The 16,577-nt window shown below is 40.2% G+C and overlaps 4 protein-coding genes across 4 annotated transcripts; 1 reads left to right on the top strand and 3 right to left on the bottom strand.

Annotated features, from left to right (window-relative positions):
- Positions 1–43: 43 nt before the first annotated feature.
- adat3 (adenosine deaminase tRNA specific 3) lies at positions 44–4,197 on the bottom strand (the record flags this gene model as incomplete). Its single annotated transcript, XM_079254772.1, is given in 3 exon segments — positions 44–81; positions 84–1,083; positions 4,132–4,197. Coding segments are annotated over 2 exon segments (1,023 nt in total). The 5' UTR covers positions 1,069–1,083; positions 4,132–4,197.
- On the bottom strand, positions 2,696–3,400 carry alkbh6 (alkB homolog 6; the record flags this gene model as incomplete). Its single annotated transcript, XM_079254773.1, has 1 exon — positions 2,696–3,400. The coding sequence occupies one exon, from the start codon at positions 3,398–3,400 to the stop codon at positions 2,696–2,698; it is 705 nt and encodes a 234-aa protein (XP_079110899.1).
- A 415-nt stretch (positions 4,198–4,612) lies between the features above and the next one.
- On the top strand, positions 4,613–7,628 carry osgepl1 (O-sialoglycoprotein endopeptidase-like 1; the record flags this gene model as incomplete). Its single annotated transcript, XM_079254774.1, has 7 exons — positions 4,613–4,809; positions 4,887–5,274; positions 5,352–5,556; positions 5,636–5,784; positions 6,884–7,014; positions 7,337–7,408; positions 7,544–7,628. The coding sequence occupies 7 exons, from the start codon at positions 4,613–4,615 to the stop codon at positions 7,626–7,628; spliced, it is 1,227 nt and encodes a 408-aa protein (XP_079110900.1).
- A 2,047-nt stretch (positions 7,629–9,675) lies between these two features.
- Positions 9,676–15,414, bottom strand: fkbp7 (FKBP prolyl isomerase 7). The gene is made up of 4 exons (XM_079253827.1): positions 15,189–15,414; positions 14,836–14,987; positions 12,902–13,029; positions 9,676–10,471 (listed from the first exon to the last, which is right to left on the bottom strand). The coding sequence occupies exons 1-4, from the start codon at positions 15,404–15,406 to the stop codon at positions 10,310–10,312; spliced, it is 660 nt and encodes a 219-aa protein (XP_079109953.1). The 5' UTR covers positions 15,407–15,414; the 3' UTR covers positions 9,676–10,309.
- Between the last annotated feature and the right edge of the window lie 1,163 nt (positions 15,415–16,577).

The following is a 16,577-nucleotide window of genomic DNA, read 5'->3' on the forward strand; positions in this document are numbered from 1 at the left end:
TGTCCAACACATAAGTCAGGGTTTCCTGTCAGAGTATTATTCTCTACTTCTCTCTGAGTAGTTTTTGTCGCGGTCGTCCTCACCGATAAGTTCCTCGCACCGTCTCCTCAGGACTCCTTTGTACACGTTGAAGTGATGGTTCAGGCCTTTCTGAGTGTGGATTTTAAACTTTGTCCCCAACGCTCCATCAGAAGAGGCCGACCCGTAGAAAACGCGGCTGATCCGTGCGTGCACCAGCGCCATGGCGCACATGACGCAAGGCTCCCTGGTCACATACAGGTCATAGCCGGTGCAGATGTACGGCCGTGGGCGTGAATCTGAGGCGTTCGTGTTCGACGAAGTGAACTGACAGGCTGCGTATTTGTCAAAGCGATAACATCCGCCCCCCTGGCTCCGAGCCACCAGGTCAATGCAGACCATGACTGCGTGATGTAGGGGGTGGTCACGTCTGCAGTCGTGGCCGACCGCTATGATCCTCTCCTCCGCGGGGTCAACAACCACAGCGCCGACCGCCTCCATCCCCAGCTGTTTGGCAGCGTTGGCAGCATTCAGAGCAGACGACATATACGTGTCCATCATGGCTTTCTGCTGTGGGCTGAAGAGTTCTCCTTTGAGGGCGACTGTCACCTGTTTGTCCTCGTGAAACGACGTGGGCCAACACTGGCTTGCCAGCTCAAACTGAGGGCGGGTCAAGGGGGGGCGTGCAGGAATCTTCACCACAAAAGGTGCACCTAATCCCGCCCACTTACTTCCACCTGAAGGCAGCAGAGAGTCTACGCCGACCCCCTTCCCGTCTGTGGCATCGCTGACGAGGCACAGGAGGACCTCCAGAGGGTGAGGGCTGCCCTTGTCCTTGCAGGCGCGGACCCTCTTGATGTGCTGAAGGCCGTTCAACGGGTAGAGGCTGCTCAGCTCCCTGAGGAGTCGAGATGTCTCTTTCTTGTCTGTGATGGGAGCAGCGAACGCCTCGACCAGCTCCACGTCTTGTGACTGCTCATCTGACAGAACGGGATACGCAACCCAGGTGTCGGCGTCGCACCCTTTCCAGCGTTTCCTCTGTGGCTCCATTGTTGTTGTGTCCTCCTGTCAGCACATTTGCAGGACAGAGCACATGATGAGAAAACATTATGTCCGTCATGTCGGATAGATGTACTTCCTGTCACTCAGTGTGAACCAGTGTTAGACTTCACGTAGGTATGATAAATTGATTGATTATTTCTGATGTTACTGTAAAATAAACTTAACATTTAATTAACGAGCTTCTGATGCATCTGCAGGGTAAAGCGGTGACTTGTTAGCGCCCTCTGGTGGGCAAACTAAACCAAAACATACATTTAGCTTTAAATTATATTATTTATACATTATATATATTATATTTAAATTATATATATTTTCCTGCAAACACATGAATCAATATCTGTTTATCAAGGTAAAAGCAACATCTGCTGCAGAGAACTGTTATACCTGATCTCAGATACTGGTCATGTTGTGTTCAACTCCATAAAGTAAATAAGGACCAGATCAACTCATTTTGTTCAGATGTTTATGCTGAAACATGAAACTTGATTCTGATGAATCAATAAGTTTTCGAACAAAATAAACAATCAACGTTACCTAGTTACAGTTTTCCAAAATACAAACATCTTTAAGTACATCATTGTGAGAATAGTTTATTTAAACTAGACCTCATATATTCATCACATGCAGTATAAGTTCATTTTAACAATTTGTGGATATTGAAACATTTTGACAAGTTTAAGTTAAGACAGAAATGACAGTTATTGCAGTATATACAGTTAAATAAGTCATAGGAATGAATGGTTTCATATTTATCCATAAATTTGAGTTGAGATCCATTTAAACTGTTTAATTAAATGAATGTCTGCTGATTCAGTCGACTACGCCGCCACGTTATTCGAAAAAGTCCCCTCCAAAAACAGTCAATATTACTTTTCCCCTCTGAAAAATATCAATTAACGTGAATCCTAATTTTAAAAAAAATTATTCAAATCATTTTAACCCTTTAAATGCTCATTAAGTAGAACGTAAACCTGTCCTGTCCCAAAAATAGTTTTGGGGAGTTTGGGGGATTTTTTTGAGAGGACCTCTTAGATTTTTTTGTCCTCTAATGACCCAAAACAGTAGAAAAATTAAAAATCTGACACTAGATAAATAAGTATTCTAATAAAATAATTTATTTTCAGATTTCTCACTGATCGTTACATAAAATCGACATCCTCAAAAACCTATTATGAGGTAAATCTGTATTCATATTTAGAGTTTTTCTATAAAAACAGTGACATGTGGTCATACTGGCAAGGGTTAAAATTATTTCAATAATTAGTTTTTTATTATTAGGACTGAAGTTAGGCTATTTAAAGGGAAAAGTGAAAAATTATGTTTATAGCAGTTTTTAAGATGACTTTTATCCCTTTAATAACAAAGTGGTATAAAATTATTTTTATCCTGTTTATATTTCAGAAAAATGTAAACTAGAATAAAGTTCTTAAAAAACTGTGCAACAAAATATATAACGTATAACAGCCAAAACAGAAGACATGCACCTGAAAAGAACAATAAGTGCTAAAATCGTGTCTGCACTGTGTTTATAATGGAGAAAAGCCATCACAGTTTCAAAGCTGCAGAAATATCAGGCAACACAAAGAGACACGCTGAGCAAGCTTTTAGTCTGTCCTCATTTCCGTCCCAGCAGCACCTTGGTCTTCATAATTTTCGGCACATGTCTGACTGTGAGTGACACTCTGGTGCTTCGGGTCAGTACATCCCCTGGCAGCGCCCCGGCAGCAGGCAGGTTCAACACCCTGTCTGTTAGCGTGTCCTGTTCACACCCTTGAATACCATGAAGGAGGTGCTGATACATCTCCTCCTGCAGGATCAGAAGACTTCGCGGCTTCACCAGCAGAGAGAACAGGTATCTGTTGTCCTCCGTCTGCGGCGCCTTGTCCTCCAGGCTGCTGACAGGTCTGTAGAAGTCCAGCAGGGTGTGAGAGCCAAGGCTGACGGTGGTGACGGTGGGATGGTACAGTGGGCCGTCTTCATGAGGCATTATCCCCTCACCTGGTTTATACTCGTTCACCAACACGTGATTGGCTGTTTTCCCACTGAATGCACCAAGAGAAGAGATTTTCTCACAGTAAGTCTGAAGCCAGTCGGGCATCTTCTCTGCCAGCATACCTTTAGGATGTGGCAACCCGCCCCAGTTCTGAAGCCTTCTGCCTGACAGCTGGGTCCACTTAGTTTTTGGAGATTTATAGACCTGTTGCAGAAGGTAGGACTCCTCATCTTCTGATATAAAATCTGGGATGTAATACACCACTTTTGGGGCATCACTTATGACAAACTGCTTCAGATCTTCCAAAATACAAGCTGGGTGTTCCATGTCTCCTTAGGAAAAGTTCATATGAAATCCTTATTAAAAACCCAGGTAAATCAGCGGATGAGGAAATTATAAGAATGTACTTAATGTTGGCCGGTGGCTAAGTAAACCATGTCAAGTGTCTATCAGAGGAACAGAAGTGCTGCAACAGCACTCTAATATTGAAGCTATTTTTGTGGGGGAAAAAGGCATTAAAAGTAGTATTTAAAAAAAATTATGATGTAAATGCGGATCTGCATTCTTATTTAGCTTTTTCAACGGACGAGGAAATTATAATAATGTACTTAACGTTGGCAGGTGGCTAAGATAACGATATTAAGTGTTTTTACATGTAAAATGTAATAAAAACGTCGAAAAAGTGCGTATTTGCATTAAAACTTGTACCCTAAACGCATCGCGTCAAACGCAGCTTTATAGTCTGATTAATATTCAATACATGGTGTCAAATTGACGTGGAAATTTAAAGAGATATGTTTGAAACAGGCTTGCCAGTCGAAAAACAGGGGTAAAAATATTTAGTGGTAAATTTAAAAAAAAAATAAAAATTTAAATTCACGTCACGTGGATTAAATACGACATTTCTGAGACCCGTGAAAGCAGCACGGTTTGCTACACGGAAAAAAGTCATTTCTAAACGATATAAGGTACTTCTAACATAGTCTACTCACAATAACGGAAAATATTTCATTACTGGTGTATATAAAATGGAAACACAAGACATAAGTTTGATTTACCTCTTTAGTAAAGTGAAAACGATGTTTAATCAGAATCCACAGCTACGCTTCTCATGTTCCTGTGCAACAAACTAAAGGGTCCGTACAAACACAAGCATTGACCTTGTCACGGACCCGTGCTGCGTGGTTTAATTGTATTTTCCGACTTTTTTGGTCTTTAAAAATATAAGCTGGATATAAATCTGTCTAAATTGTTTGACCATAAATTTGTTTAATCTTTAAGCTTTTTATCAGATCTGTAAAGTAAATTCGGACACGGACGGTACTATTTACTTGTGACACCTGCAGACGAGTAAGAGAAATTAGTAAACACGTTTTCACAATAAAGAGTCTGTATGGCTTTTGTTGTGAAGTTGGTCCTTTAAAGGGTGGTTTTATTGTCTCTGCTCGTGTGTTTTAATCTGAATTGAACACAAACCGGGGTTGTGTATCAAGGTGAACCGGACTGATTCAGCTTTCAGCTCCCAGGAGGAAAGTTAAAATGTTTCTCACCAAAGTAAAAATCCTGCCATGGAGAAAACACGTGTTTGGCTCCACTCCTCTGCCTGGAAAAGCATCTTTCTCCAGACTCGTTTTGGGCATTGAGACCAGCTGTGATGACACTGGAGCTGCTGTACTGGATGAGACTGGTGCAATACTGGGAGAGTCTCTGCATTCTCAGAAAGAGGTACATCTGAGGTGGGTGTCACATTGAACCCCGTTATAATCCTCTTTAGGCATGTTTTGACCTGCTTGCTTGATACCAAACGCTGCAGGACTGGTGGCATCATCCCCACAGTGGCCCAGCAGCTTCACAGAGACCACATAGAGGCTGTGGTCCAGGAGGCTTTGGAGAGGAGCTGTGTGACCCCGGCTCAGCTCTCAGCTGTGGCCACCACCGTAAAGCCAGGCTTGGCCCTGAGCTTGGCCATTGGTCTGGAGTTCAGTCAGAGGTTCGTGAGGCAGCACAATAAGCCTTTCATCCCCATCCACCACATGGAGGCCCACGCCCTGACGGTCAGGATGCTCCAGCCTGTTTCCTTTCCCTTCCTGGTCCTGCTTGTTTCAGGTGGTCATTCGCTTCTCGCTGTGGCTCGAGGGGTCGATGACTTCCTGCTCTTGGGTCACAGTTTAGATGAAGCACCTGGGGATACCCTTGATAAGGTAAGAGTGTCTAACCTTTTCCTGTAGGTATAACTTAATCATTAAAACCAATCAGTGTTTCTGTTTTGTGGACTCAGGTGGCCAGACGTCTGTCTCTAATCAAACACCCACGATGCTCCACACTGAGTGGAGGACAAGCTATAGAGCTCCTGGCCAAGGACGGGGACAGGAAGATGTTCCATTTCAAGACCCCTATGGGACAAACTTACGACTGCTGCTTTTCTTTTGCTGGACTACGAAATCAAGTTACTATGACGATACAGAAAAAAGAGGCTGAGGAAGGTAAGAAGGGACACGTGTTCTCTGTTACTTTCATCAACGTGGGAGTGATGCCCAGCTAACAGTCAGCCTCTGCCTGCAGGAGTAGAACAAGGCACGTTGCTCAGATGTGTGAATGACGTTGCAGCTGCCACACAGCACACTGTTGCTTGTCACCTTGCAAAGCGCACGCATCGAGCCATCTTATTCTGTAAGACGAACAACCTGCTGCCATCGAATGATCCCACTCTGGTGAGTCTGTTACTTTACTGTCAGCCTGCGTACAGTTGTGCTCATATTTATTCATCCCCTTTCATTAAAGAAGGAAAAAAACAGCTGCCTGTAAAATAAGCTGAAATTGACTAAAGTAATAATAAATAAAAATTTTATGAAAATCATTACATTATTTTCTAATTCTGGTTCAATAGAAATTTTTTTTTTTTTAAAAACCAAACAAATGAGATAATTTATTACATATTCCATCAGTTATAAACTAATATTTAGTAGAACAATCCTTTAATGTTTCCGCTCCAGTCAGGTGTTTTCTGTTCCTCTCAGTCAGACTTCTGCACCTGTTGACAGGTATTTTGTCCCACTGTTCAACAGAAAAGTCTTTAATTTGTCCAGGACACATTTGTTTGTTTTTCTTTCTTCAACTCAATTAAATAAAAAAAAAAAACAGTGTCTTATATTACTAAATTATATTTCTGCACATTTTTATTTATTGTTCCTCTTTTAAGTCTCCAGTTATTTGAGTGACTGCTGTAAATTCAGCCTTTTCTTTAATGAAAGGGGATGAAGACATATGAACACAACTGTGTTATTCACACAAAAACACATGGTGCTAAATTATCGTGGAGCTTGTTTTTAACTTTTCTGTTTATCATCGTTTTCACACAAATGATAAAAGTAGAGAACTGAAAATTAAAAACTGTGCTTGAACATTTGATGTTGAACCCCAAAGCGATGGGAGGATGTGTAAATAAAAACAGGATGCAATGATTTGCATATATTTGCATATACCAGTAACTCATTCTTTATCCCCAGTAGAACATAAACAACATGTCAGATAGTGAAATATTTTACTGTTCAATAGAAAATCTGAGCTCATTTTGAGTTTAATGGCAGCAACACATCTGTAAAAACATGGAAGAGGGGGATGTTTAGCATCGTGTAGCATCTCCTCTTCAAACTACACGCTCCAGATGTTTTGTATTGGTGACGGTCTGGACTGCAGGCAGCTGGACTCTTCTCCTGTGGAGCCGTTGTGATGCATGTGGTCCCAAAGTGTTTAAACACACACTGACATGCTGCTGCCAGGTTTCATGTCACATCACATACTCTTTTCTAGGTGTTATCTGGAGGAGTTGCGAGTAACCAGTACATCCGCAAAGTGCTGACCATCATCGCCGAGACGTCAGGACTTCGCCTGATCTGCCCTCCATCCAAATTCTGCACCGATAACGGGGTGATGATTGCGTGGTGTGTATCCAGTCTGCGTCAGCAGCAGAAAGCTGGCCTCCGCCCAGGAGGTTATGTTCTGGCCTGCGTCCGTCTGTCTGTTAGTAACTGTAGAAAAAATCAACATGGTGGATTTTAGTGAGTCTTATATCTGAGAATGAAATAAACGTTTGTGAGTAACCTGGGAGGAATTGTGGAAGCAGGAATCTTTGAATGGATTCTGAGTGGAAATGAGCTGCTTGGTGGTGGTCTGCACCGTTTCAGGGCTTCTCTGCTTTAAATCCTCTTCTTTTATTTTAATCCAGCACATCTGAGACGTCTTTTATGTTTCCTCCTCAACTAGGAACGGCGTGGAGCGTCTTCGAGAAGGAAAAGGGATTCTGCCACCAGATGTGGACGTCTGCTATGAACCAAAGTGAGTCCAAGCTGAGTTAAAGATGTTTTAAAAGAATCTGTGATGGTTCATCCATGATGCAGGATGGAGTTACGTTGGTTTCTGTCTGTTGTGGACTGAAGTGACGTTGGCTCTTGTGAAAATGTTGCTTTGCAGGGCACCTCTGGGTGTTGACGTCACAGCGGAGGTGAGGGCCGCAGCGATCAAGCTGCCACCAATCAGGATGAAGATCACCAACTGATGGCTGAATTTTCACACATCAGAGTGTTTAAAAGCTAATTTCACCTCTTATTTATTAATAAATATATTTTTATACATATTTTTAAGTGGTATTCTTTGACTACATGGGTTTATTATCCACTCATTAGTTTGATACTGATGAACAAACAGAAAAGCTGCATTTTATGAGTTTTCTGTGTGGAATGAAGGAGAAATGTGGCCCACATCCGCTGAATAAATGGCTCATTTTACAACAGAACTTCAGAGCGACTGATCTGCTGCTGTTTTAGTGCAGATTCTGACAGAAAGCAAAAATATCTGTGAATCTTTTTCCAACTCCTACAACTGAAGTTGTAGCATTTAACTCCACCTCTTTCAATTCAAGGGGTTTGTAAAACATTTAGATGTGATTTAAAAAGAAAATCCTCGTCCTCTCCAGGTCTTAATGAGGTAACTGTAGTCTGAGATCAACACACTTTAAACAGCCAAAATGCTGAAGTTGTGTGTGGAAAAAGAAAAAAGTTGATCCTCATCGCTTCATGACAACAGAACACGATTCAGATCATTCAGGAGCCGCTGATCAACTGCAGCCTGTTTCTGAGCACCTCTGCAGATGATATGAGGGCTTTAACCCAGCAGGTTTTCTGTGTTTCCCTGCTCCAACACAACTGACTCACCCTGATAGGCTGTTAGATCCACTGAGTTTGATTCAGATGTGTTGAAGCAGGAATACATGAAAAACCTGCTGGATTGCAGGAACAAATGAAGAAAAAAACCTGTTTTAGCAGTTTGCTGGTCTGCAACGTGTTTACACTGATGTCTTTCCTCCTTGTGTGAGAAGGAAAGACATCATCAGAGAAAAAACTGTTGCTGCCGTGTGATCTAGGAAGGGGTACGTGATCATTTCCAAACTGTCATTCTGCATCGAGAAAGATTATTTATAAGTGGAAATCGTAAAAAGATGATCCGCAGTCGTCTCAGGAGTGGACGTAGCTGCACTTCACACTCATGTCAGACGGTGCAATGAACAGAGAAACTGTAAAAAAGAACCAGGAAGGTTTAATCTCAGACTCTGGGGTTCAGTTTGCATGTTAAATACTGGAGATCATGACGGTCCAATCAGGAAACGACTGAACAAATGCAGCTTAAAAGAACATGGCAGCAGAGCTTATGTGTGCAAAGTTGCATCTGAACAAACCACAAGAATGTCCTGTGGACAGATGAGCTTAAAAATGGCCATGTTTGGTTTTAACATGCAGGAATACATTTCCTGTAAATCCAACAGACTTTACAAACAGTTCAGACTATTTATTAACACAGTGGAGGATGGCTGGTGGTTTGGGTTGGCTCTGCAGTCACAGGACGTCTTGCAGCCATTTGGGTGAATCATGAACTCCTCTGCATTACAAAGTATTCCAGAGTCTGACAACTAAAACTTGGCTGAACTGAGACCATGCAAGGAAAAGTGACACCAAAATACAGCAAACCCACCATGGAAAGGCAGAAACCAAGAAAAGAATCCATCCTCACTTCAACCTGACTGAAATGTCCTCTGAGATTAATGAGTTTGATCAGCAAACAGCAGTAAATTGAATTGAACTTTGGATAAAAGCGTCTGCTAAATGACTAGAATAGAATAGAATAGAAATATCAAGATGGGTCTATTGTTTGTGTGAGGTTGTATATATCTGAATGTAAACCTGGTAAGGAATAGATGCTTCTGTTCAGGTGTTCTGAACGAAGCAACCTAGAACTGATGATATTTTTCTTGACTGGATTTTTTCCCCTGAAGAGCACAACCCTTCCCACAACTGAGTCAGTGTTTGAATGACCCTGCATTTCCTCCATCGGGATGAATAAAGTCCATCTATCCATCTGGTAGGTTCAGCTTAAAGTAGAGTGGACATACAGAAACGCAGAGTCTCGTTTATCTCGGTACAATACTCATAAATCCATTTGTTATCACATAAAATCTGTATGCAATTGCATTTTATTAACATGAATATCAAAACATCTCACATCTCATTCCCTTTACAATTGTATTCAGAAAATCCTGTCTGAGAAATGTTCCTTAAACCTAAATGATCTAAAAAGAAATCTGGTTGCAGTTAAAATTCAATTGGATCCCACCGATAGCCATAAATACTGATGAGACGCTTAAAGGTACAGGGTGTAAAAATGACTGACATCTAGTGGTAAAGATGGGAATAACAGTTCAATTAAACACCAAACACCCTCAAAGCGCATAAAAATGTTTTCATCTGTGAGTATACTTCGTTTTATTCCTTTAGTTTCAGTGGTTTTGCTGAAGAGTAAAAGATTTCTCAAAGATGTCCTTTTTTATACGCTTTCATGCTAAACATGACCGTGTTAATGCTGACCAACTATGACTGAAATTACTAAAAAGAAAAGTAATCAGCTAATCCCACCCCTCACACACACACACACACACACACACACACACACACACACTACTGTACTTCCATTGCGACTTCCACACCCCTGAATACCAGTTTCAGCCATAGACTTTATTCAACAGAGTGGAAACCGAACTGAAGAAGTGGTGAGACATGGAAGTGGTTTCATTAATAAAAACATGCTGCTGAGGGTGTCGCTGGATGGTTATTCTCCTTAGTTTCACTGATTATTTCCTGTTTCCTCTGCAACTTATCAAAGTACACAAACATCCAATGAGCAGCATCACTAAAGCTCATCGTGTCCATAGATGTTATACTCCTCTGCGCTGATCAGCCCATCCCTGTCACTGTCGCTCTTTCGGAATATATCAGCAATGATCTTCTCATAGAACGGCTCGTCTCGTGGCTTCCCATCCTTCTCATAATCCAGTTTTAAGTATTCTTTAACCTGGAAATCAAAGAACAAACACTTTTTCACAACTCAGAATAAAGAGCACACACAAATAAGTTCTGCTCTTACATAACCAGCCTCCTGCTGTACAGGATGACACTGGAAGGAGACCAACTACTTCTGTCTTCTAGCTCTCATTAATCCAGATCAAGTTAACAAATTAGCACAAAACGTTTTACTATCAATCAATCAATAAACTTTATTGTCATTGCACAAGTGCAACAAGTGACGCAGACAGCTCTTGTGTTAAAATGATTAAATAAATAATCAAACACATAAATAAAACACAGAAACAATACTTTAAAAAACAAGCACCATTGATAAGATAATGCTAAGAATTACATCTTATGCATAGTGCATTGTATTATGTGGATGGATATATTTGTGTATACCTTTATAATACTTTTCCAGGTGAATGATAGCATGACTGTAAGTCCCCTGTTCTTGTATTGTTGTGTATTGTTATTGTTGCTGTTTTCCTTTTTTTTTCCCTTTGGTTTTTTTTTTTTTTGGTAGTTTGTTTACTGTATTATTTTTACTATTATTATTATTATTATTATTATTATTATTATTATTATTATTATTATTATTATTATTTACTTTATACAAAACTGAAGAGAAGGACTGTGATAGAAATGAAGGAATTTTTTACCTGAAATGCCACTCTTCCTAATAAAATGTTCATTACAAAAAAAGATAATGCTAAAAAAAAAAAAAAGGAAAGAAAAAGTGACTTTGTTTCACGGCTCTAAAACTGCAGCTATGATGTGGAAACAGAGTTCAGTGATGCAACAGCTCTGGTATAAAAGCTGTTTTTGTTCCCGCTTTAATCATGTGGAAGCGTCTACCTGAAGGGAACAGTTCAGAAAGTTGGTGACCGGGGTGGGAGGGGAGTCTGAGGATCTCTGGCTCTCCTGAGACAGCGTGAGCTGGACACATCCTACAATGTTTTACTACATTCCTAACTTAGACTTTAATCATGTTAGAGTTTACCAAAACAAAAGTTTGCTGCTGCAAATAATTTACAACTGAATAACATTTCATAAATATCAACAATACTTAATAATAATATGATAAAATATCTGTTTCCATGCTTTATAAGGCAGGTATGTCAGGTTACTTCATTCATTGCAATGAAGACAAAGTGGGTAAAAACTGTAAAAAGCAGCTGGAATCAACTTTAGATACGGACACACACTGTGGTCTATTCCAAGAAAATATTCTTTTATTGAATAGATCAGAGAGATCTTCTCTTTTAGAAAAAATAGATGCTTCCAAGATCACCAGTTTTGTAAGTATTTATGTAACACTAAAAAAACACCAACGTAACATAAAAACATGCTCTGTGAAAACACCAGATAATTTTGGTGATAACGGTTGATAAGCTGCACAAATTACTGCAACATTTCATGAGTAACTCATATCACCAGAACACTTTCAGGCTCTCAATCAAGACAGTTATCACCTAAACAGTGTCAATAATATAATATAAAAACCCTTTTCTGCACACAAAAGCACATCTTTTATCATTTATATTATATTAGTTATTAGCGAGTTATTTCTCGCTGTAAAGGAGACTAATCACCTCTGCCTAATTAGATCCTCATACTTTACTATTACAGGAGCAAAATAATTAACTAAACACATCTTTTCTTAGTTTATATGCTAAGATTAGAAAAGAAAAAGGAAAATATTTTAAAAACTCAGACTCTTTGGTATCTTTGGCATCACAATGATCTGATTTAGTTTATTGAGTAATTTTGGGTGTAGTTAATAAGCTCTTTATTTATAGTAATAATCTCCTGTTTGCACGACATTCAGCCTGTACTGCAGTTAGGTAACGTGTACAGCTGATGATAATCCGACCTGATCTGTAATGATAATGTAGATCTGCTGTACTTAAAGTACATCATTCACAAAAATACCTTAAAATGTTTTAATGTGTTTTTGTAATATTTACATGCTCTGTCGTGTGAATATAATTTCTAAATATCAGCATTGGTAATAAAAAAAAAAAAGCTACAAAATTGTCATAAACTGCTCAGCAGCCCTGTTCATCATCATCCTCATGTTTATTCATGTGAATCACACAGAGTACAGTTTGTATGGAAAAAGTCCATCGTCTCTCTGAGCTGTGGCTGCAGGACATTTTACCACAGAAGAAGAACAGAAACGCATTTTTCTGTAGCATTCAGAGAAATAAGCAGCTTCTATTAGGATACTTGAAGATTATTTATTCAGTTTAAAGCTGGGTAGGTAATGTTTTTGCCTCTGGGTGAAGTGGTTCCTGCATGTAAACTTGTGCGTCTCCAGCTTCGTTCATGTTCTAGTTTAATTATTTTTATATTTCCCGTTTTCATTCAAACCCCGATCAAATGTGTCTTTTCTGTCCGACTCTCCTGTGTGATGCTTATTAAAAATAATTACCTCTGCCTTTGTGAGCATTCTGTCTTTATCCAGGTCTACCTGTCCAAAGGCCTCCATGCTGCGTGGCCCCCTGGACACGGCGAAAACCTCCACCTCAAAAACCACGGTAGAGTTTGGTGGCACTGGACCTGATTGGAGGATAAACAACAGTTTTAAGAAAATCTTAATAGTGATTCTAAATGACTTACTATCACCCAAAAGATCCAGTTTATCTGACAGCTGGTTCAGACACACTACAGGTAATGCTCTGTGATGGACTGGTGATGCGTTCAGGGTCTACCTGCCTCTCACCTGCTAACTGCTGGGATTGGCTCCCTGCAACCCTAAACAGAAAGTGGATTAATAAACAAATGACTGAATCTAATGCTAACACATAGCAGCATGGATCACTACATAACATTGCTCTGATTTGCCCTCAGAAGCAAATGTAAACAGGATTTATTATAAGAAGACGAGAGTACTGAGGCAACATGCAACTGTTTGAGACTTCATAGTGCGAAAGAGGAAAAACTAAAACATGAAGGCTGCACTGTGCTCATCCAGCAGCTATTAGTCTTGGTACGGTGTGAACTATGAAACATTTAGCCAGTGGAGGAGTAGAAACAGCATTTATGCTTCTCACAACCATTCGCTGCCAAACGGGGAAATGTTCTGCTACAGAAGCGATGTCATGCTGAAAAAACATCCCCTCTTATAGAGCGTAGTGACAACCAGTCGCCTGTAGGTGGCGTGTTTTCATGTTTAAATGACCTCCACCAGCCTGTTGATACTGGCTTTAAAAGATGAAAGAGAAAAGGAAATGGTTTGACAGTAATACTTAGTGTGTAACTACATGGTGTGAGTTAGAATTAGACTCAGGATGCAGATCCTGGTCGGGGGTCTGGCAGAATTTCCACCCCCTTCTACTTCTGACCCCAAATTATTTACAGCCACAAATTCAGTCAATCACTATAAACAGGCTCATTGTGGTTGCTGATGAGGAGTTTGTTGCATACTCCGCATGAACAGAGACCTTAGTCCCCGTCCATAAAGACGAAGGGAAGCGAATATGAACAGTATGCATTACTTCTCATGGGTGGGGGGGAACTTTTTCCTGTTGTGGTGCTTTTTTTTCCAGCACAACGGCAACAACAGGTCGATAACACAGTTAGATTTACGAATGTCCAGAAGGTTTGTAAGGAATCACCTGCTAGTTCTGTCGGTGAGCTTTGGTGCATGCAAAGAAGAGACGAGATAGAGACCTTTACACCTCTGCATGCTGTCAGTACATGCTGCAGGGAGACGAGAAGCAAACGCTGCGAGGGATGCAAGGCCCTTTCACATAAACAGCTGTAAAAGAAGACAAGATGGCGTAAAGGAAGCTCTTGCACCAACATTACATGATCCAACCAGGAAAGTCCAAACTACAAACACTTGGAAGCATTAAGCAAAGACCGAGGGAGTAAAGCATTCACTCAACTAGACTGCGTGTCAGCCGTCTCTGGAACTGCAACTGGGAGCGCAGATTTCTTCTTTTCAGGGAGGACTTATAATGTACCATGTTGCAGTGTGACGGACGTAGGATACGATAAGCTGGAGGTTAACTTGTGTTTGGCCCTTTTGCTGATGTGTTAGTGTGCATGCAGCTGCCCCAACTAAAGGCTGGTGTGATACTTTAAAATGTTCAAGTTCTGCTGGAGGTTTTCCTCTCTGTGTGCAGGACAGGCTGGAGGACTGAATATGAGAGGATTTGATACAATATATTAGTTTCCTTAGCTGGGGAATTGTTTCTATGAATGAATATGTGTTTAGAATTGAATAGTACTGAAATGAACTGAACAGAGTGGAAAATTTAAGAAAATTGAACAAATTGACACTAATTTTTCTGCTCCTGCTGGGGAACATACTGGATGGAAACGGGGAAAAAATAAACAAAAACATCTGTATTTACTTACCTTTGCCTTTTTCACCAAACGCCAGGGCTGATGGAACAGTAACCTTTCGCTTCTCTCCAACACACATTTCCATCATCCCAATATCGAGGCCCTTGATCACCTGTCCAACACCCAGCACAAACCACTGGGGGTGGCCAGCTTTGTCTGTCCGGCTGGAAAAGGATCAGAACATCTTATCAGATATGAGCTTTACAGTGGATCTGAACAGCTACGTCCTGATTTCCTGTGTTACTCTGGATCCTGTGGGAATGACTGACAGGTTATGGTCTCTTCAGGAGCCTAAATAATAACAGTTAAAATCATGAAGGGCTCCTGCATCTAGATCTTTACAGCACAGCTTGTTTTACACCAACCTGCAGTAAAACTGGGAACCATCTTCTGCGAGATACCCATCATAATGAGCGTTGATCAGGTCTCCTCTCTTGCTCCTCTGAGTGCATTCCTCAGGTTTAAACACAACCTCAATCTTCACGTCGTGGTCCGGCTCAGCTGCTGCGGCCCGAACGTGCCAGAAACCTGGCTGGAAAGACAGAAAGAAGCAAACTGTGCAGCTCAACAGCTTCCACATCATGCAGCTCTGCAGTCGTGGCAACTTCTGAAAGTGACGTTTCATCACAATAGAGACGTCATAGTTTGGTCTGCTACGGATTTTCCCTGCGTTTGGACTGCCAGGAACTCTGCTTTCTGCGTATAGATCTGCGGTCTTTCGCAAAAAGCATCCATAACCAAGAAGCTTTACCTTTTCTGACTAATGCTGTTGAAACTTTCTTAAAGTGGACCGGATGCAGGAGACGCATCAGTGTATGTTCCTGACAGACAGAGTTCAGGGCAAAGAGTACAATGATATGAAAACAACAAGGAGCCCTTCAATGCATCAGGGTGACAAACTCCAGTCCTCCAGGGTCAGTATCCAGCTGGTTTTTGTTGTTTCCCTCTTCCAACACGCCTGATTCCAATTAAATGGATCCAGCAGCTTCTTGTCAACCTATTTATGAATTTCAGTCAGGTGTTTTGGAGCATGGAGACAACTAAAACCTGCAGGATACTGTCCCTGGAGAACTGGTCTTTGACACCTGAACGACACGCAAACCATGGTCCCATACAGCAAACATTTTATCATTTTATTTTATTTTATATTTTTACACAACTTGTGAAATATACTAAAGTATAGGAACTACTTTAGGTACGTTTTATGCAAAACAATCGCTACGCAATCGCTGTCAAGCTACACTGGGTTTCTACCATTCACCTGTCAAAAGCCAGCTGATGTTGACTAATGCGTTGCTATGGTGACGCCCGTAACAGAGTTATATTACAATGTACATATTATATTTAAAACTGTAATATCATTTTTTAATTAGATTTTTACAGCCAAACTACAAAATACATATACAAAATAATGCACGCCTGTTGGCATTAGAATGATCACTGACCATGATATAATATAATATAATATAATATAATATAATATAATATAATATAATATAATATAATATAATATAATATAATATAATAATTATTATATTATAATATTATTTAATTGCCCTTTGGGGATTAATTAAGTATTTTTCATTTTTCCTTAATTCATCTATAATATAATATAATATAATATAATATAATATAATATAATATAATATAATATAATATAATATAATATAACTGTGTAATATAGTGTTGTTAAACTGATATTACTATAGTTCTGCTCTTTCTTCATCTGCTTTTTTATTATTGTTGTAGTTATT

The sequence above is a fragment of the Telmatherina bonti genome, assembly GCF_933228915.1.
Source record: "Telmatherina bonti genome assembly, chromosome: 15".
Taxonomy (NCBI): domain Eukaryota; kingdom Metazoa; phylum Chordata; class Actinopteri; order Atheriniformes; family Telmatherinidae; genus Telmatherina; species Telmatherina bonti.

Coding starts and splice junctions, on each gene's coding strand:
- fkbp7 (XM_079253827.1), bottom strand. CDS start 15,406: ATGATGTGGAAGCTGTTGAGCTGCACAGTTTGCTTCTTTCTGTCTTTC. Junction 14,988..15,188: donor GGTTCCCAGTTTTACTGCAG/GTTGGTGTAAAA, acceptor ATCCTTTTCCAG/CCGGACAGACAAAGCTGGCC. Junction 13,030..14,835: donor GTTTGGTGAAAAAGGCAAAG/GTAAGTAAATAC, acceptor TCCTCCAATCAG/GTCCAGTGCCACCAAACTCT.